Source organism: Theropithecus gelada, chromosome 7b (assembly GCF_003255815.1).
Source record: "Theropithecus gelada isolate Dixy chromosome 7b, Tgel_1.0, whole genome shotgun sequence".
Lineage (NCBI taxonomy): Eukaryota > Metazoa > Chordata > Mammalia > Primates > Cercopithecidae > Theropithecus > Theropithecus gelada.
Genome location: NC_037675.1, coordinates 100,960,720 through 100,981,321, shown reverse-complemented (window position 1 = coordinate 100,981,321; position 20,602 = coordinate 100,960,720). Strand labels below are relative to the sequence as shown.

Sequence of the window (20,602 nt, the reverse complement as noted above, 5' to 3'; positions counted from 1 at the left end):
AGAATCTAATTATTTCTTGGTGGTGAGTGGGGAGTCTATCTGTAACAGACTCCAAGGAGAGTCAGGATACAGCCCCAAACGTGTGCCCACATCAAAGATGAACCGAGCGCCCTCTCGACGGTACCGGGCCTCAGTGGCTGGATCGAGTCCTTCAAGTTGTGAGGGTGTATGAGCCAAGTCTTTCTTATCCCAGTACCAACATGGCTTTGTGTGGTCCAGGTTTGCTGAAGTTACTGAAGGGCTTGAATTTTCTTTATTCTCCTTCATTTATTGAAGTAGACTTGTTCTTTCCAAAAGGTCCTCTGAAAATGTTAGAATCCTATGAGAAAGAAAAAAGCAAAGTTGGAAAGGAATACTCCATACTATAAGCAATCTAGAATCATAGATCGTACCTGGTTTGGGATCAGTATTTCCTGTAGAAACCATACGGTCAATAGCTAGTTACAAGCCCAGGCTAACTCCAGAGCCAATTTAACACAATACTGTTAAGATGACCCCAGTACTAATATTAATAAATCTCAAATTTCATGGTAGTTTAAAAAAGAAGAGTATTTCCTCCCTCTCTCTTGAGATTAAAGGGTTAATTTTTTTTTATTTGACAAAGTTTTGGAAGGAACGAAGCACATTTCACTTTCTTCTGGTTTTTCTTCACTAGACACACAAGTACTCTAACACTGGTCCAGATTCCATGCTTCAGTAAAACCTGGGCCTGTTTTAATCTTTACAAAGATTTATGTTCTAAAACTAATCATCTCTTCCATCTAGCATCCCTTTTCAGTTTATTCCATATAGGCACTTTCACTTAGACGAGTCATGGGATTTGGTTAATTCACATCTGCACAAATCACTGAATTCACTGATGTAAACCAAATGTGCATCTTGTGATTTGGGGAGTGGGTGGACGGAAGTGGTCCATGAGAGAAGGAGCTCCTTTAAACTGTTCTTGCTTTCTCATCCTCTTCCCTCTCTTTCATTCAGAATAAAGACATTCTCCAAAAGCTCCATGCTGAGAGAAAGAAAAAAAAAATACCAAGGATCTCATCTACAGACCACTGTTACAAATAAGTCATTTGTAACCTGGATCAGAGACAGCAGAAATTTTCAAATGAGGTATCAAAAGGGTTCCGAAAGAGCTGGCTGGAGCCAGGTTAATCTGGTCAGCAAGAAAACAGCAGCTCTGTGGCCAGGTTCTGGACCAGGGCTCCCACCAATTCATCTGGAAACCAAAACTTTTCTGTGTACCTGCCTCATTTCTGGTGGGGAGGGTGACATGGCGGGGCTGAGTATTCTCCTCCTTGCACCTGGTAGCTCTGAAGGAAATGTGATCTTTCTTCCAAGAGGAAGAATTAAGTACCTGGACAAAAGCTTGAACTAATAATTTACATTTTTGTGTGTGACTGATTAAATTGGGCACTGTTCAAAGGGTGGGGGGAGACCAGTTAATTAAAACCTCAGAAAACATGACCTGTTCATAATCAGGTATCACACTGAGACACAATTCTCACCTACTGGATTGGCAAAAATCCCGAAGTTTGACAATTTGCTCTGTTGGCAAGGCTACACAGTAGCAGGTGATCTTATAAGCTTCTGGTGGGAGTACAAAATGGTCCAACTGTCACAGAGAGGTTCACGATATCCAACAAAATTACACATGCATTTGCTCTTTGACCCAGCAATCCCACTGCTAGGAATCGACTCTGAAAATATTGTCGTAACTATGAAATGTCACAACTATGAAACAGCATGTGCATAAGATTATTCGCTGTAGTGTTATTTATAATGGCAAAACTATAAACAACCCAAACGCCCATCATCGGGGGACTGGCTGAGTAAAATATGGTACATGCACACAACAGCATACCCCACAGCTGTTAAAAAGAATGAGAAAGATCATTAAGTACTGGACAGAGAGACTTCCATATCAGCAAGGTACGGGATAGTGTACACAGTATGTTAGCATTCATGTAACAAAGGAGGGGAAAAAAACAGACATCTCTATTTTTTTTTTTTTTTTTTTTTTGAGACGGAGTCTTGCTCTGTCACCCAGGCTGGACTGCAGTGGCATGATCTTGACTCACTGCAAGCTCCGCCTCCCGGGTTCATGTCATTCTCCTGCCTCAGCCTCCCAAGTAGCTGGGACTATAGGCGCCCGCCACCACGCCCGGCTAATTTTTTTGTATTTTTAGTAGAGACGGGGTTTCGCTGTGTTAGCCAGGGTGGTCTCGATCTCCTGACCTTATGATCTGCCCACCTCGGCCTCCCAAAGTGCTGGGATTACAGGCGTGAGCCACCGTGCCCAGCCAGACCTCTCTATTTTTTAAAAGTACTTCAAAAAATAATTACTAATAAGGAAAAACAGGATGGAAAAGACAGGAATGGAAACAAGACTTCTCTATGTGTATATCTTTTCATACAGCTTTGCCTTTTTATGAAAGCTTTTATTTTAAACTAATTGTAGGTTTATAGAAGAGCTGTAAAGATAGATGAGTTTTTGTCTATACCCTTCACTTAGCTTTCCCTAATGCAAACATCTTCCATAACCATGGTTCATTTATCAAAAAAAATAAATTAACTTTGGTATAACCACTATTAACTACACATCATACTTGGGTGCAGGTGGTATCAGAATAACTTACTAATGTTAACCATGAGCTCTTGGTTAAGATGGAGTCTACCAGGTTTCTCACTGTAAATTATTATTTTTCCCTTCCTATCTTCTATTCCTTAGATGCAAGTCACAAGGTCCAGCTCACACTCAAGGGTAAAGGAATTAAGTTCCACTTTCTAGAGGAAGAGGCATCAAAGAAACTGTGGACATATGTTAAAGCCACCCAGTAGTAAGTAAATATTTTGGGGGAAATATTTTATAATGCAAAATACTATACAAATATCTGTTTCTCCTTCAAGTTTCATCTACTAATTTTAGCACTCACCTGAGATGATAATAACTGTGGTGTTCTAATGGTGACTTTCTATTTCCTTTACTGCTTCAACATTTATTATTTGGAATCATTTTGTTAACATTCATTTCTTCTCTCCCATTTGTTTATTTATTTTAGTATAGGTGTGAGTATTTTATTCTTTGGGTTATAATCCAATACTATCACTATCATTATTTATTTTGTTGCTCAAACTATTCCAATGTGGCCATTAGGTGCTCTTTCAGCTTGACTCCCTTCCGAGTACTTTTATAACCTTTGATGTTTGAATCATGTAAATATTTAACAGACTCATAAACTTAACTAAAAATCAAGAAGCAAATCCTAAAACTCAAACCAAACGGGCAACAAAACCACACAGAAAATTTACTTCAAGTAATTTCTGATCTTGTTACATGCTTAGTGAGATATATTCTAAGGACAAAAAGAACTGAAAATAATTATTTATTTATTTACTTATTTATTTTAGTCAGAGTCTTGCTCTGTCATCCAGGCTGAAGTGCAGTGGCATGATCCTAGCTCACTTCAGCATCAAACTCCTGGCCGTAGGCGATCCTCCTGCCTCAGCCTCCCAAAGTGCTAGGATTATGGGTATGAGCCACCGTGGCCGACCCCAAGGAAATTGTAAAACTTCATTACTCTACTGTTAGTAGTGTCATTAATATTGTAATTTTCAAACAAATTTTTTTTGCATGTTGTGGAATAAAGCAAATATGTAAATGTTAATGTTGTTAGGAACCAAGATTTTCAGTGCAGAGAAAACAAATGTACACATGCACAAAACCAAATGTTAAGAAAAAATCTGTGATGTTAAACTTTAACTGAAGATATCAAGATAAATCACGGTTAAAAATATATACATATATATCCCATTTCTCTCCTTTTCAAGTACCAAGAAGGAATGACAAACCTAGTTCTGAAATCTTAACTTTTTCAATACCAATACCCTCTAAAAGGAAGCAGCTTTCTTTCCAGTCTGGGGTTGGAGCCTACCTGGGATGTACTCAGACCAATCAAAGCTTATCAAAAGACATAGGGCTGCTGAAGGAATGATTTGCTAGGGGAAAAAAAAAAAGACATAGGAATCATCATGATGGGTGCCCACTGGACTAATTCAAGGTAATTTGAATAGTAAAAAGAAAAATGACTGCAGTTGATCATAAAATACAATCTATGTGTCCATAACAATATTAATATAGAGAGAGAATAATACTTTGCTAGCACTGATAACTACTGATAATAAAATGCTACTGATAATAAATGCTACTTTGCTAGCACTGATTTTAAGTACTGTAAAAAATAATACAGTTTATCCTTAACAAAATGATCACAGTTGACATCACTAATAGGGTGAAAACCTCCCATTATGTGACTTCCAATTGCAATGAGAAATAAATATCACCTACCTATGCAGTATTCTTGTCCCCCAAAAGCTTAACCTAAATTTAAGCAAACTTTTGACTGAACTTCCGGTTTACAATAAAAACTGACGGTAGGAGAGTAAGTGAAAAAGCACAACACGGAAACTATTAGTCACATCCAGAAGGTGAGACACTCTACTCAACGACCGACCTGGTCTCTTCAAAACTGTCAGTATTATCAAAAAACATTTTGAAAGACTGTCTTAGATTTAAAAAGGCTAAAGAGGGCTAACAACAAAATGCAATATGTGAACCTTGATTAGATCTTTTAAAAAAAAAAAAAATTTCAAACAATTAGGAAAAATTTAAGTATGAATTGTATATTACAGGATATCAGGAAGGGAATTACTGTCAGTTAATTTTCTTTGGGGGTAATAAAGATATTGTGATTACACAGGAGAATGACTTTATTCTGAGCAGATGAAGGCTGAAGTATTTTGGGTAAAGTGTCTTAATGTCTGCAACCTACTTTCAAATAGTTCAGCTAAAACACAACCACACAGTAAACATGGCAAAAAATGAATATGTGTCCACAGGTAAACAAGTAGTCATTGCACTATTCTTTCATATAATAAAAAGTTGGGGATAAAGTCCGATGAGACTGCATAGGAGACCAGGAGGACTCCTTATCTTCATCAATCCCTCGAGAGCCAAGGAATACTTGCCTATGTGTGGGTACTGGTTTCATAAATTACAACACAGTAATTTGAATCACAGCATACAAAAAGAAAAGTGCACTAATTATAAGTGTATGGCTGATTGTTTCTCACAAAGTAAACACACCTGTGTAACACTATTCAGTTGAGAAATAGAACAGTACCAACATTCCAGAAGCTCTCTTCATTCTTCTCCTAGTCACTATCCTCCCAAAGATAACTATTCTGACCTCTATTTCCATCAATTAGTTTTGCCCCTGTTTGAAGGACTGTGCAATGACACAGTACCACTTTTACATTTGGTTTCTTCTGCTCAATATTAAGTTTGTGGGATTCATTCCTGTTGTTGCATAAGGCAGTAGTTGTTCATTCTCATTGCCGCAGAGCAGTGGTTTTCAAACCTGGGACAATTTTGCCCCCCAGGGGACATTTGGCAATGTCTGAAGACACTTCTGGTTTTCCTAACTGGGGGGTTGCCACTGGCATCCAGTGTGGGTAGAGGCCAGGAATGTAGCTGAACATCCTCAGTGCACAGAACAATCCCCCATGACAAGAAATTATCTAGTCCAACATTTCTTTTTTTTTTTTTTTTTTTGAGATGGAGTCTCGCTCTGTCACCCAGGCTGGAGTACAGTGGCGCGATCTCCGCTCACTGCAAGCTCCGCCTCCCGGGTTCACGCCATTCTCCTGCCTCAGCCTCCCGAGTAGCTGGGACTACAGGCGCCGCCACCTCGCCCGGCCAATTTTTTTGTATTTTAAGTAGAGACGGGGTTTCACCGTGTTAGCCAGGATGGTCTCGATCTCCTGACCTCGTGATCCGCCCATCTCAGCCTCCCAAAGTGCTGGGATTACAGGCTTGAGCCACCGCGCCCGGCTCTAGTCCAACATTTCAATAGTGCCAAAGCTGAGAAAGTCTGCTGTACAGTACAGTTTTATCCTATGAATGTAACACACTTTATCTATCCATTCTACTGTCTGGGCATGTAAAATGTTTCTGGTGTTTGATTATTAATAAGTGTTAAACATGCACATATATTGTTATAGAACAGAAGGCAACTGGACAGTTGGCTGAGGGAATCAATATCTTGGCACATCTTAGCAATTTATTTACAGTTGGGAATTGCTACTTTAAGATACATATGCCTAACAGTTTTCCATGTACTTTTTTCATTTAAATATTTCCTGAGCATTTACTATGAGCCAGGCCTTAATGGCATGGCAGGGAACAAGACAAGCAAGGTCTCTGCCCCAGGAAGCTTACATTCTAGTGGAAGAGACAATAAAAAATAAATATATGAATTATTTGTCAGGGAATAATAATAACAACAACGCATGTAAGGGGAGAGAGCATGATGAGGTTTGTTGAGAGGTATGCAGAAAGAGAGACAGGAGACTACAGTAGCAGTTCAAGTGAAGACTACCTAATACACCTGTCTCCACACAATGGCAGTTGGAAAAAGGGGTGTGTGTGCCAAAAGATGATTTCAAGTTTGACTGACACAGAGGGTGATACTAAAAAGACAAATGGATAAGACAAGAGAAAAAGCTGGTTTTGATAAGAAGGGAGGAAAAGAAGAATTTGGCTCTATAAATACTAAGCTTGAAGAACTTTAAGATACTTTTGTGGAAATATCTATCAGACAGATAAATAGGCCAGTTGGAGTCTCTACAGAACATATCTACTTGGGATTCATCTATACAGAGGTGACAACTATAAAGTCGTGTTGACGGATGGAGGGATGGAGAATGAAGAAGGAAGGAGTCTGGGTACAGAACTCTGTGAACTTGTACCAAGTAGGAAGAATCACCAAAGGAGAGCGTTTGCCCAATGACAGGAATGTACTTATGTACTTATGATTTATCCACTTGTGGACTAAGAATGTACTTATGATTTATCCACTTGTGGACTAAGAATCACCAAATAAGAGAAAGGGAAAAACACTGGTCCAAGAAGTAGGGAAATCTGCATCCTTCATTGCAAAATAAACCAAGGGATGAAGGCTTTAAACCAGAGATGGTAGTCAACAATGACAGATGCAAAAGAAAAGTTAAAGGACAAGGAACTAAGGAAAGTTTACTTTAATTGGTGATTAGTTGTTTTTTAGAGACACTGAAAATTGTGACCGTTGCACGACTCTGAAAATACTAAAAACTACTGATTTGTACAGTTTAAGTGGGTAATTTGTATGGTATAGGACTATACTTAAATAAAATACCCACATACACATAAAAATAAAATAACATTTTTAGAAGTGCAATAGGACAGAAGGTGTAGAAACTGCAAGGGGTGGTAAAGAATGAACAGACTAGGAAATAGGTTATTCTTTTTTACTCATTTTTTAATTTTTTGAGACAGAGTCTCCCTCTGTCATCCAGGCTGGAATGCAGTGGTGCTCACTGCAACCTCTGCCTCCTGGGTTCAAGTGATTCTCCTGCCTCAGCCTCCTGAGTAGCTGAAATTACAGGTATGAGCTACCATGCCCGGCCAGAAACAGGTTATTCTTTTGAGGCATCTGTTCTCAAAGAGAGTAACAGGTAATAGTAGGGAGTTTTTGTTATTGTTTTGGTTTTTATTTATTTTTCAGCATGAAGGAGAAGGAAAAATGTCTGCAGCCAGAAAAAAAAAAAAAAAGGAATGACTAGTGGAGTCAGAACAAGGGAGGCTAACTGGTCAAGGGATAATACAAAGCATAGTAAGAAAGTTAACCTTAGAAAGAAAACTCTTTTTTTCCCTAAGAAGGGAAGGAAAATTTTGAGAAAGACACTTTTAAATAATCTTTTAAGGGGGAGGAAGTACCTCCATATTCTCTAGGAAGTAGAATACCAAGATATCTGTTTAGAAGAAAGGGACAGAGTGGGGAACAGTGTTAGGAATAACCCAGTAGGGATGAAACTGGAATGGAAAAGAATCTCGGTCCACAAGTGGATAAATCATAAGTATAGTCAATTTTGTTATATTCAATTCAACCCTTTAGGTTCCAAGGCAGAATATAAACAATTCATGAAATGTAGTGACAATATTATGGACATAAACAGAATAGAGATAGTCCTCAAAATCGTAGAACTCCCTGAAAAAGTTTTTGCCTCAGGTCTATAAACCTGTTCCCTATTACTCTTCAATTACTTTTTCACAAGACCCTAAAGTTATAATTTTCTCATTAGCAGCTCGTGATTCCTGTGAAAATGACTGAGATTTATGAACTCTGCAAAATGAAAATCCATACACAAGCAACCTGTCAAGGCATTTTAGCAGCACCTTTCAGGAATGGGCTTCATAAATATCATTTTACATCTTAAAAGACTAAATACAGCCAGGCGCAGTGGCTCATGCCTGTAATCCCAGCACTTTGGGAGGCCGAGGCGGGTGGATCACGAGGTCAGGAGATAGAGACCATCCCTGGCTAACACGGTGAAACCCCATCTCTACTAAAAATACAAAAAAAAGAAAAAAAAATTAGCCGGGTGTGGTGGCGGGCACCTGTAGTCCCAGCTACTCGGGAGGCTAAGGCAGGAGAATGGCGTGAACCCGGGAGGCGGAGCTTGCAGTGAGCTGAGATCGAGATTGCGCCACTGCACTCCAGCCTGGGTGACAGAGCGAGACTCCGACTCAAAAAAAAAAAAGACTAAATATATTTTCTACATTTAGAATTATGGAAACAATAGTAAATGTCACCACTCAATTACCTCACCCAATATCGAAATCCCCTCTTAGTAATATTTGGCCACTTATCAATGAAACCTCATTACTTTATAAAACAGCCTATGGCATTGCTGGGTATCAATAACTGGTGTTCACATAATTCCTATACTCCTATATTGATTTTTATCTGTTCTGTTCATCCCCTAGATCTGCTACACAGATGGCATAAAATAATGCATGAATGAAATCTACCTTTTAGCGACTCTTTAACTTCTACCAGGGTCCTTAAACTAACCTTTGAAAATACATTTCCCTTATCTATTGATTGTCTTTCAAATAGGTAAAAGCAATTTTTACATTCTCTTCTCTAGGGTAAACAAATCTAACCATTTTTCTCATCATGACTTTTTTGTTTTGTTTTGTTTTGTTTTTTTTAGTGTTTCAAGTCCTCCCTAAATATTGGGAATCAAAACAGATATGATGTGCATAGTACATGGGAGGGGGGTGGTAACTAACATTCAGTAACATGTCCATTGTGTGTCTGCTGTGTTGCAGCCATGTCTGCAAGCTAGTTTTCTTATCCTCACAATTTATCACTGAGAAAATGGAGCCAGAGACACGAAGCAACCTGACTAATTCACAGCTAGCAAGCAGCAGCCACAATCTGTCTTACTTTATACCAAGATACTGCCTTTCCTCAATCTAGACACTGCTTTTCTTCTCTAAGTGGAACATTACATCCTAGAACCACTTTTCTCAAGCCAGGAAAACTGAGTTTTTGTAAATGTAATCACACCAACTAAATTTATTTATTTAAAAAAATTTTTTGAGACGATCTCACCTAGGAAATCTATATCTGGTTGGTTCTGGCCTATTATTATATTTCAGCCTTTAAGAACTCTTTGATTTCTGAGTGTCATCTAATGTGCGGCTGATTATCACTACATGGTTTGAGTGCATTTATTAACTTGAGAATCATGCTGTTTATATATTTAAAGTTGGTAATAAAAAAGTGTTAATCAGAGCAAGGGCAAGACCAGAGTCCTGTAGCATATCTCCAAAGACATCTCCTCAGGTTTACATCAACCCATTAATCAACATTTTGGGGTTGGTAATTTGCATGGATATCAATCCATCTAACCACACCTTATCCAATGCATATTTAACTCTTGTATCTAGACACAGTATTAGAATCTTGTTGGAAGACTGTGTCCTAAATAAACTTAAATGAACTTACGTCCAGCAATCCCCAATCACTACCAGTCTAGTAACAAAAGGAAATGATTTCTGTCACCTGGCTTTTTCTTCAGACAGGGTCTTGCTCTGTCGCCCAGGCTGGAGTGCAGTCACGTGATCATGGCTCACTGCAGCCTTGATCTCTGACTCAAGTGATCCTCCTGCCTCAGTCTCCCTAGCTACCACAGGCATGCACCTCCACATCTGGCTAATTTTTTTATTCTTTTTTAGTGATGAGGTCTCAGTATGTTGCCCAGGATGGTCTTGAACTCCTGAGCTTCAGTGATCCTCCAGCTTTGGCCTCCCAGAGTACTGGTATTATAAGCGTGAGCCACCACCTCTGGCCTCACCTGGCCTTTTCTTATTGAAGCTCTGTTGGCTTCAGGGAATCAGCTCTCCTTTCCCAAGTACTCATAAACTTGTTGGCTCTTCCAACCAGATTCTAAAACAGTTTATTAATAGGTTCCTAGCAGCCAAGAGCCATCGAATGGTTCTGTGTGAAAACTGAGACATTTACCAGACTCTAGTCTTCTATCATTAACTGCACTTTTAGGATTTTTCAAAATTTATGAATAATGATTTTATAAAGTCATCTGCAAATACTCTGGTATACAATTTACCTGAGCTTAAAAATATGATCACTCTGTAATCTCCTCAATTACCTTGAATTTAATTCCTCTAGATTTTTTTGTCCTCATCCAGTTTTAAAGAAAACAAGCAGAAAACACTGTCCTCCCTTTTAGACACTCAGCAGAGTCACTGCTTTCAAATATAACGTCCTAAAATGAACTAGCCCATTTTATAGGCCACGGCTATGACCAACTTTTCTTTATGACATTCAATTTTAGAAACAGCATTTAACATTTAAGAACCTCATTAACAACTCGAATAGTTTTTATTGCTTGTTGGTGCAAACTACATTTTCAAAATGGAACAAATTTAAACAGGATTTGCCTAGAAATCGACTAATATGCTTGAATACTGCATCACAGTATAATCGAAATGAGATACAAGAGGGGGAAAAAACCCTAAAAGACAGCAGTGGTAGTCGCTCTGAATAAAAGAATCTCGGATAATTACTATATTCATAGTCAAGATTATTTAACAGGTAAGCATCCTAAGTGCATAACTTTAATCCAGATGTCTATCAATACTATTACCATTACCACCATCTATCCATTCTTTCATTCAGCAATACGGAGGGCTTATTAAACGTCAGGCAGTGTTCCAGGCGCCGAAAGCTCCTCGCTTTCATTCTAGCAACATCATTCATACAAACTTTTAGTCGGCACCTACAATTGCAAGACATTGTGCTAGATATCTGTAAACAGCGATTTAGATCGAGATACACAAACATCACCAAGTTTCCCTTAAAAACATAGAAGACCACCCTTAAGAAATGCTCTTAGAAATAGTTCCTAACCTCAGATGACTTAGCGAAAGCTCCGTTTAACTGGCAATCTAAATTTAGCAAGCACTACCGAGCCTATCTTGGGCAGACAATAGTTTAGGAGCTGTCAGATAACCTCTAGACTTACGCTCCAATTTTCTAAAAAACAATTTCTCTCATAACAAACCAAAGCAACCACCAGGAGCGGGTCCGTAAAGACGATGTCTCGGCAACAACTAAATCTAACCGCGGAAGTGCCTTTTCCTCATTCTTAGTCGCACCCTCGTTACGTGGCTCTTCAAAACTCCAAAGTCGGAGTACCCTAGAAATGGAACAACCTCCAAAAAGTCTCAGGCCTAGCCAAGGTTGGGACTAATACGCCGCGAAATAATCGGGGAGATATGAGTAGTCTGGCTGTGAGACTGTGCGCGGTTAACACCCCTGCCTCTTTTGCCTAACCCCTAGAAAGTCCCCGAACTCTGACTGCTCCCCAGTGCGAGGGCCGCTACCAGTTCTAGACTGAGCCCGGCCTCCCTGCCCCGCCCCGGCGCCTCAGACCCTCTCTACACGCCCGCCCCACAGCCCCGCGCCGCCCGCTAAGTTCAATGTGTACCCGAGGTTAGCGGAGGGAGGCAGAATCCGGAAAGAGAGACTCCGCCAGTGGATGGCGGCGGTTGACCATAACCTACTCCGACCTCCAGATACGCGGGAGGTGGGCGGTGCTGCCCGCAGTCGGTGGGTCACTCACCTCTCGCTTCAGGCAAGCCCCTTAGCGACGTCTCTCCTTGCCGACTGCGGCCATCTTGCATGTGGAATGTCGGGGAACTACGTCATCACGCTGCGTCTTGAGACGAAAACCAAGCGACCGGAGGGGCGGAGACAGTAGGATGCCTGTCAACCAATGGGAAGAAAGCAGAGCTCTCAAAAGAGGAACAAGCCGCCGCTCTCCTCCCCGCCCGCCCGCCCGCCCCGCAGGACAGTGGCTGCTGCGTGCAGGGGGAGGAGCCAGTCACAGGGCCCATCCCGTCGGTCCCGCCCCTTGGAGCAAAAAGGCATTCTGGAGCAACCGAACCTGCTAACGGAACTTGGGCGCGTAGGCGGGGCCCGGGTCGAGATTCGTCCAATCAGAGCTCTGGCGGGGGCGAACGCAGCCAATTGCGACTTCGGGGTTGGCGGCCGCTGAGCCGGCCGCTCTCGCCCCCGGGAGCCGCCAGCCCACTGGCTGGGGAGGACCCCGGACGGAAAGCCGGCTGGGCGGCGGGGCGGGGCCGCGCCCATGCGTCCGAGGTGTGGACCAATGAGCAGCGGCGGCGGCGGCCCGGGGGCGGGGTCCGGGACGGGCGGAGCAGGGTTGGGCCGCGGCAGCGGGGCCGTCTCAGGCTGCCGTCCCGCCCCTCCCGTCCGGCCGCAGCCGCCGCCACCGCCGCCACCGCCACCGCCTGGGGGTTGGTTGAGGCGGACGGCGGGGTCCGGGCCGGAGTGCGTCGTTCCCGCTGCGCTAAGGGAAGCGGGCAGGTGAGTGCTGGCGGCGGTCTCTGCGCGCGCGCGGCCCGCGGGCTGCGGGGAAAACTCGCGCTGCGTTTCCGAGCTTTGCGAGGCCGTCCCTCGCCCTGGCCAGCGCCCCTCGGCCGAAGTCCGGCCCGCGCCCCCGCCAGGGTCTCCGCCTGCCGCTCTGGGCCCAGGGCTTGAAGGGGGCAGGTGTGCGCTCGGGTGCCTGGGCGGGGAGGGCCCGGCGGGGTCGGAGGGCTCCGGTCGGCCTCTGCCCGGGCGCTCTGCGGGGCGGGAGGCGCGCGCTCGCCGCTGCCCGGTCCCCTCTGCCGCCCACACTCCCGGGCCCCGCGCCACCCGGTCTCGAGGTGGTAGCAGGTGCACGCAGCGCTCTCCCCGCGCTTGGTCTCCTGTCCCCGGCCCTCGCTCCTGCTCTCGGGTGGGGCCCTGGCCCCTCGGGCTGGTCGGCTCGGCTCTGCGCGCGGCCGGGTCGAGCTCTCATTTCCTTCCTTCCTCCCGTCTCCCCGCTGCTCGGGGAAGGCCGTGCGGTTTTATGTTCCTCTCTGCGAGTTCTCGGTGCCCACCGGGGTGCCCGGGGACCAGCCCCCGCCTCCTCCCGCTCGGTCCAGTTAGGAAGACGGTCGTAGGAAATAGGTCGTCTTTCTTCCCACGCGTCCCTGGCCGTGATCCACACGCGCAGTGCCCTACCAGGGAGAGGCATTCAGTGCTTTAGAGTTTGTCATTCCGGCGTTAAACTCTTCTCCTCGTGGCTCCAGCCTGGCGATGCAACTCTGTCTTTCCCCTGTCTCCACTCGGGAAAAGGAGCCGACAGTGACGCGCGCCACTGGCTGCGGGGCTCACCCTCGTCGGGCTGGGGTTGGGAGGAGGGTATTTAAGTATTGCAGAGGCATTCACGGCTTAGGACCACTCGGACCGTGTTATTTTGCTTTTCTAAATAAAGAAGGTGATATTTCAAAAATACTTTTAAAGTATGCTGACAAATTAATTTTGCTTTTAAGAATCCTGGAAGAGTTACCTCTCTCTTCGTAGCCTGATTGTGGTGCTGATGAGACCACTATAAATGCGTTTGTCAAAACTCAGAACCGCACACTGAAAAGTGTGAATTTTATCTTATGTAAAATATACCTCTCCCTCTCCCGTTTTTCTTCTTGAAATGACCTTGCCAGTATTTCAAAACTGAGCTAACCAGTAATAATGTCGGAGAAGTGTTTATTATTTTAAGTGAATACCTTTAATCCAAGAATATAGCGAAATAAAAGCAGTCTTCCTCTCCAGTGTTAAAATTTGCCAAGACTTGCTTGAACCTTGCTGTATATACTGTGTTTATACGGGCTACCATGCGTGAAGAAAGTCCAGCGGTACCGGATTAGTCCCAGGGGCTGCCGTGATTGATACTTTGGTGAAATTCCAACAGTTTACCGAGGAGTTTTTCTCTGGCCTAAGAAAGTAGTTTGCAAAGCCAAGTTCTCAAACAGCTACAGAACCTCTTTATTGGGACCCCAGACAACCTTGGATTTTAGCCTTCTGCTACCCCTTTCCTGTTTGCCCTCTAAGTGATTGTAAGTTAATATCTGAAATGGAACTCTAGTCTGAAGGAGTAAAATGGTTGCTTCTCCAGTGTGCTAACATCTCAGGGCTTTTTTTCCCTGAAATTGGAGTGGTGTTGGATTTGAAGATTAAAACATCTTATGTTTGTATGTACGTTAATAGCGAAAGCTACTCGTAAGAGCACAGTGACTGTCAGTGAGAAAGTGATGGCTGCTGCGATGCTCTTCCCTGCCGTGGACATTTAGGCCACATTTTAAATGATAATTAAACTTTCGCTTTAGAAGCCTGGATAATGAGAAAAATGTGGAGGTTGTACTCAGATATTTTTCCTATTTAAAGCTCAACCACTGGACAACTGTTTTTGTTTTGAGAGTTCTGATAAACGGTCACAACAGCCTCCTTGAAACACAGTACTCTCCTGCCTGGAGGAGAATGACAGGATGACGGCACCGGGGAAAGTATGACCATCAGCCACAAAGGCTTGCTTGGAGTGAATATTTAGTAGACAATCATTGAATTCAATGAAAACCAGATGCATAGTTTGTGCTGTGTAGAGTTGTAGTAAAAATATAAGCAATAATCCCACCTCCAAGTCAGGGTTACTCTGAATGCTTTGTGACTAGATGTCAGGGTAGTTTGAGGCGTACTGGGTATCTGAAATGTTTGAATTACAGAGTCTTTTTTCTTATCACGAATCCGAGGTAGGGTTTAGAACTGTAACTAATAATGTATCTTTCTTATGTGTAGTTGGATGACTGTCCTTCTCTGAGAGGTTGTTTATCTTTAGAGACTGGTTTGCCTGTTCCCTGGTTGCTGTGCCTGGTGCTTCTTTTAGGGGTGGGGAGGAAGAGTTTCAAGTGTGTTTCTTTCCCTTGGACCGAAGTCCTGGGAATGGAGTGGTGACTTTGTTCCCCCAAAGAGAACTAAGAGTCTTTTATTCCTATGGCATTAAATGTTTTTAACAGAACAGTGAACTTATCTTTATTCTTATGTTACTTTGGATTTTGCTTGTGGCCAGTTATAATATTTGCTTTCTCAATTACCTACCATTATTTTTGGGCCCTTTCTTTATCAGTGAAAACTCTTCTGATTAGCTGTGCATCTTTTCTCTCCTGCTACAGTCATAGAAGTGTTTATCTGGGTAACAGTTTGTTCTGGGTCATATTTAACCAGTCAAGAGTATTAGACTGAAAATTCTTGCTTTTACGGTTTTCTACAGTTTTCACTTTTGTTGCCTTTACAATGGATTTCTGTCCATTGGATTTCCTTTTATCATCTCATTTTTCTATTCATAACATTGGAGAGGTTAACTATTTTGATATGCAAATATAATTAATTTACATAATTACTCAAGTTAAAAAATTTCCATCGAAATATTAATATATATAATGTATTTTCCTATTACAAAGAAGTTTAGACTTGGCTTTTTTTTTTTTTTTTTTGAGATGGAGTTTCTCTTTTGTTGCCCAGGCTGGAGTGCAATATCGCGATCTCGGCTCACTGCGACCTCTGCTTCCTGGGTTCGTTCTCCTGCCTCAGCCTCCTGAGTAGCTGGGATTACAGGCATGCGCCCCCACACCTGGCTAATTTTGTATTTTTAGTAGAGACGGGGTTTCTCCATGTTGGTCAGGCTGGTCTCAAACTCCCGACCTCAGGTGACCTGCCCACCTTGGCCTCCCAAAGTGCTGGGATTACAGGCGTGAGCCACAGCACTGGGCTGAGACTTGGCTTTTTAAAAAGTCACTTAATAGTCTTTTGAAAAAAAATTAGCATCTCCAAGATTAAGAAGTCTTGCTTTTTAACTCAAGCCAGAGATTAGCTGTGTTGACCCCGTTTCCACTTGGGAGTCTCCTGTGAGTTTTGGAAATAAACAGACTGTAAAAACAAGAGGTAAAAACACAGATACTGAACATTTTCAACTGAGATAAATTTGAATGGAAGAAAACTGATTCCAAATGATTATAAAATTCAAATACCAAAGTTAAGACTTTGCAATTCTTTTTTTTCTTGTATCAAGTACTTTCCAAGTAAAAGTGAACTAGTAAGTCCATCCAGTCTTGGTTGACAATGGAAGACACATCTATCTTTGATGTTAAGATTTTGAAAGGGATCTACTGATTACTAAGCCAAAGTGAATTCTTAGCCTTTTACGAGCCTAACCTCAGTACTGGGATGGGGAAGTAGGGGAGGGCAGAGGGACAGAGCAGGAAGAAATGTTTCCACTGTTTTTTAGAAAGACAAAAAAATTGTCTAGAGAATGTAGATAATCAGGTGTCTACATGGAACTTTTTATTTTTAATTTTTAATTGACAAAAATATTTGATACATAGAACTCTTTTTTTTTTTTTTGAGACGGAGTCTTGCTCTGTTGCCTGGGCTGGAGTTCAGTGGCCGGATCTCTCAGCTCACTGCAAGCTCCTCCTCCTAGGTTTAGGCCATTCTCCCGCCTCAGCCTCCCGAGTAGCTGGGACTACAGGCGCCCGCCATCTCGCCCAGCTAGTTTTTTGTATTTTTTAGTAGAGACGGGGTTTCACCGTGTTAGCCAGGATGGTCTCAATCTCCTGACCTCGTGATCCACCTGTCTTGGCCTCCCAAAGTGCTGGGATTACAGGCTTGAGCCACCGCCCCCGGCCAAGAACTCTTAATAAAATGTGCACTATCTTAGGCTTATCACTATCTATGATCCTGAGTTTCACTTTCCTTTTTTTTAAGAAAACAATTCATTAGGACGGAACAGGTCTAAGAAATTCTTCCAACTAAAGGGTTTACAATGTTCAGTCTCAGAAAATAGACATGCCTTTTCAATATCAGCAGTTTTCTCTGACACATATTTGAGAGGAAGTAAGGATTAGCGTTATTAAAGCTGCTTTTACCATAAAATGTTTACGGGTGTCTAATAACATTTTTGATTTGTTGGTTGTAATAATTTAGCATTGCTGCATGTCATGGTCACCTCATGGTTCTGCGTTTTTCCTCCGCAACAAAAGTGTGGCATTGCAGAGATCACTGTGGGATGTACTGGATTGGATGGAAGCTCTTTTGGAAGTTTCGCTCATGTCCCAATTTAACCTGCGGCTCCTCCTATGTATTTGGACAAAGCCAGCAAAATAACTATACTTTTAAAAGGCCAAAGAAATAAAGCCTTTACATGCGTATGTTTTATCACTGCAAAGGAATAGTATTATTTTGAATATCAGAGATAACAGTGAACCTTTGGAGCTCTCATAAATGGGTTGGTTTTGAGCCGAACTCATGAAATATTATTGAGTATCAGTAAGATTTGTCATTGAGGTGTGCTGGTGAGGCTCTGACACAAACTGAGTCTATCATTTTGCATAAATTACTCAGTCTCTGTAAGCCTCAACTTTCTCATCTGTAAAGGGGGCTTGTTAATACCTATCTGATACTGTGTAAAATGCTTACCTCAATTCCTGATCATATAATAAATGCCTAAATGATATGATTGTGATGGGGACGATCATGTTGGGGAACTGCCATAGGACACAGGGCACGGCAAGGATGATCCTGAAATAAGGAACATAACAGCATGAATAGTTGCATTTAGGTTCAAAAACTCAGTTGTTAATATAGCACATCTATCTTGCTGAAGATCATGAAAGACTTTAGTTGTGACTGTCTTGTCCTAAAGGCTGTGGGACCATGTTGTATCATCTTTGTGTTTCAGATTAGATTCTCAGGAAATGTGCAGGAGTGAGGGAATGAATTCACTTGGCTCGTAGAAAAGCTAGGGCAGTCTTAGGAATATTAGTCAAATTTCTTTGAGTTTCAGGAAGGTGGGTAGTCCATCTCCGAGCACATCTGAAGGGTTTTGTTGACTTCGGAAAAAAAAAACAACAGCAGTTCATTGAAGTATAATATGCTTAAATCATTTTGCTCACTTTTGAGAAATATGTAGTAATGAGGGGCACATTAGGCCTGGAGAAGACAAAATTTTGGGGAGACACAAAAGCTGACAGGTCAGAGAGGACGGTGAACTTCTCTGCAATATTGTACTGGAGGGGCTCACAAAGCAGGAGATTGTCTTGGAAGTGAACGTGCAGCTCTGCTGGCCACCTAAAGGCAGAAGCTTTGAATCTGCCTTTTTCACTTACTGACAATCCGCCTTAGGCTGTGTGTTTGTTAATCAGGAATGACACACTGGCTCTGTCCTGCCTGTCTTATAACCTTCTCAGACTTGGATCAGGTGAAGTACTGATTGTGACTGCTCCATAACATCAGGCGCCATGCGCCGTACACGCGTGGGGTTGAGAGCTACTATAGATCTCCTCTAATCCTGATGCTCCTTGGTTCTAGAATCCAGAATCCTTATGTTAAGGAATGTGGATGGTTTGATGGATTACAGCTGTTTCTTCACCCGTAACATTGTCTTTTTTATTTTAGAAAGATATAATAGGAAATGATTATTCATGATACCCAATGATTTTTTGCTTTACAAAAGGTTTTTTTGGTAACTTCTGTTAAATAGGAGCCTATGTTAATTTATTTGCAATTTCCTTCAACGGCAGTTTAAAACTAAAACCTACTATGTAATGAAAAGTCCGTCAGAAATGTTTAGTTATTTCTAAAATTATTGTGTTAGTGGAAAAATAGCAAAAAAAAAAAATGTGAAAAGCAACAACTGTACTTTATTTATTTATTTATTTATTTATTTATTTATTTTTGAGACAGAGTCTTGCTCTGTGGCCCAGGCTGGAGTGCAGTGGCACGATCTTGGTTCACTGCAACCTTTGCCTCCTGGGTTCAAGTGATACTTGTACCTCAGCTTCCCAAGTAGCTGGGACTATTTTTAGTAGAGACAGGGTTTCACTGTGTTGGCCAGGCTGGTCTCGAACTCCTGACCTCAGGTGATCCGCCCGCCTCGGCCTCCCAAAATGGTGGGATTAATAGGCATGAGCCACTGTGCCTGGCCAACAACTGTATTTTTAAAATCTCAAGTTATGATACTTAAATGGGACAGCCTAAATTGTTCTGTATCAAGATTAAATTTTGATCAAATTAAAATTTTCTTTGCATGCAATTTATAGATCTGTATACATCCTGGTACTTAAGTAGTTACTGAGTTGAAATTAATTCCACCTTCTTCCCTGCCTGCTTGCCTTGATTTCTTGGTACTTTTAAGTTGTGGCACATCAGTTCTTCTTTTGTTTGTTTGTTTATTTTTGAGGCAGAGTCTCACTCTGTCGCCTAGGCTGGAGTGCAGTAGTTGGATCTCAGCTCACTGCAATCTCTACCTCCTGGATTTAAACATTTCTCCTACGTCAGCCTCCTGAGTAGCTGGGATTACAGGCCTGCGCCACCATACCAGGCTAATTTTTGTATTTTTAGTAGAGCTGGGGGGGGGTCTCACCATGTTGGCCAAGCTGGTCTTGAACTCCTGACCTCAAATGATACACCTGCCTCAGCCTCCCAAAGTGCTGGGATTGCAGGTGTGAGCCACTGCCCTTGGCCCAATTCCTCTTTTAATTAGAAGATTGGAACGATAGGTGCCAGTTTGCCATGTAAACTGGTATGAGTTGGTACGGCTACTAGGCCCTGCTACTGTGCAAAGCCAGAACGCGTTTCTGATATATATGAGTTTCAGCTAACATGGTACCATGGCACTTTGTCAGTATCTGTAGGAAAGGAAACATTGCACAGTTAAATACTTTTCAGTTTGGGAGTGCTTTCATTTTCCTAATTCATCATCCTATAATTTGTGTATTTAATTCTGAATGTAGTAATCTGATCCTCCTGGCCGGCAAAGTATTTTAGTAAGAGTGAGAAAAGAGTATTTCCTTTTCTTCCTACACGAAGATTAGGCACTCACCCTCTCTAGAGTAGGCTTTACAGCTGGGAGCCTGAGGTGGAGGAAGCCATCCTTAGGACCATTCTCTCCCTTAGTCAACCCAGCTGTGAAGTTGGGTCAATGCAGGATACATTGAAAAACAGATGCTGTGCTTGAGCTAAGGTTTCCTGGATAACTTGCCAGATAAGTGTAATCAAAAATGTTTATTCTAGTTCTGTTTAGTTGAAAGCAGCATTTTCAAGGGAACTCAAGAAGTATACAAATAAATATCCTTTTCATTCAGAATGTTTGAAAAAAAAATGCAAGTGAATTACATCCAAATCTGTTCATTATGTGTGAACTATGCTTTGTAAAAATGGGTTAGGTATTTAGCACCCTTTACCCCACCTCCGCCCGCACTCCCCACATTAGCCAAGGTCACTAAATGTGCTTTCTTGTGTCTCGACCCATTTATTCC

General features: G+C 42.2%; 2 protein-coding genes across 5 annotated transcripts in view; one reads left to right on the top strand and one right to left on the bottom strand.

The window, feature by feature from the left end:
• Positions 1-12,085, bottom strand: part of CCNK (cyclin K) — a 31,397-nt gene extending 19,312 nt beyond the window's left edge. Inside the window, exons 1-3 of the mRNA XM_025392054.1 lie at positions 12,031-12,085; positions 632-1,006; positions 71-319 (exon numbers count right to left, since the gene is read on the bottom strand). Of these exons, the coding sequence (XP_025247839.1) occupies positions 71-267 (197 nt within the window). The 5' untranslated portion in view covers positions 268-319; positions 632-1,006; positions 12,031-12,085. The remainder of the gene's footprint in view (positions 1-70; positions 320-631; positions 1,007-12,030) is intronic.
• Positions 12,086-12,578: 493 nt separating this feature from the next.
• Positions 12,579-20,602, top strand: part of SETD3 (SET domain containing 3) — an 85,659-nt gene continuing 77,635 nt past the window's right edge. For 2 of the 4 annotated variants that reach the window (XM_025392315.1, XM_025392318.1), the window contains exon 1: positions 12,579-12,797. The gene's annotated coding sequence lies outside the window, so the exon portion shown is untranslated. Of the gene's footprint in view, positions 12,798-13,288; positions 14,798-20,602 lie in introns of those variants that run through there. The other 2 variants (XM_025392317.1, XM_025392316.1) reach the window with 2 other exon arrangements.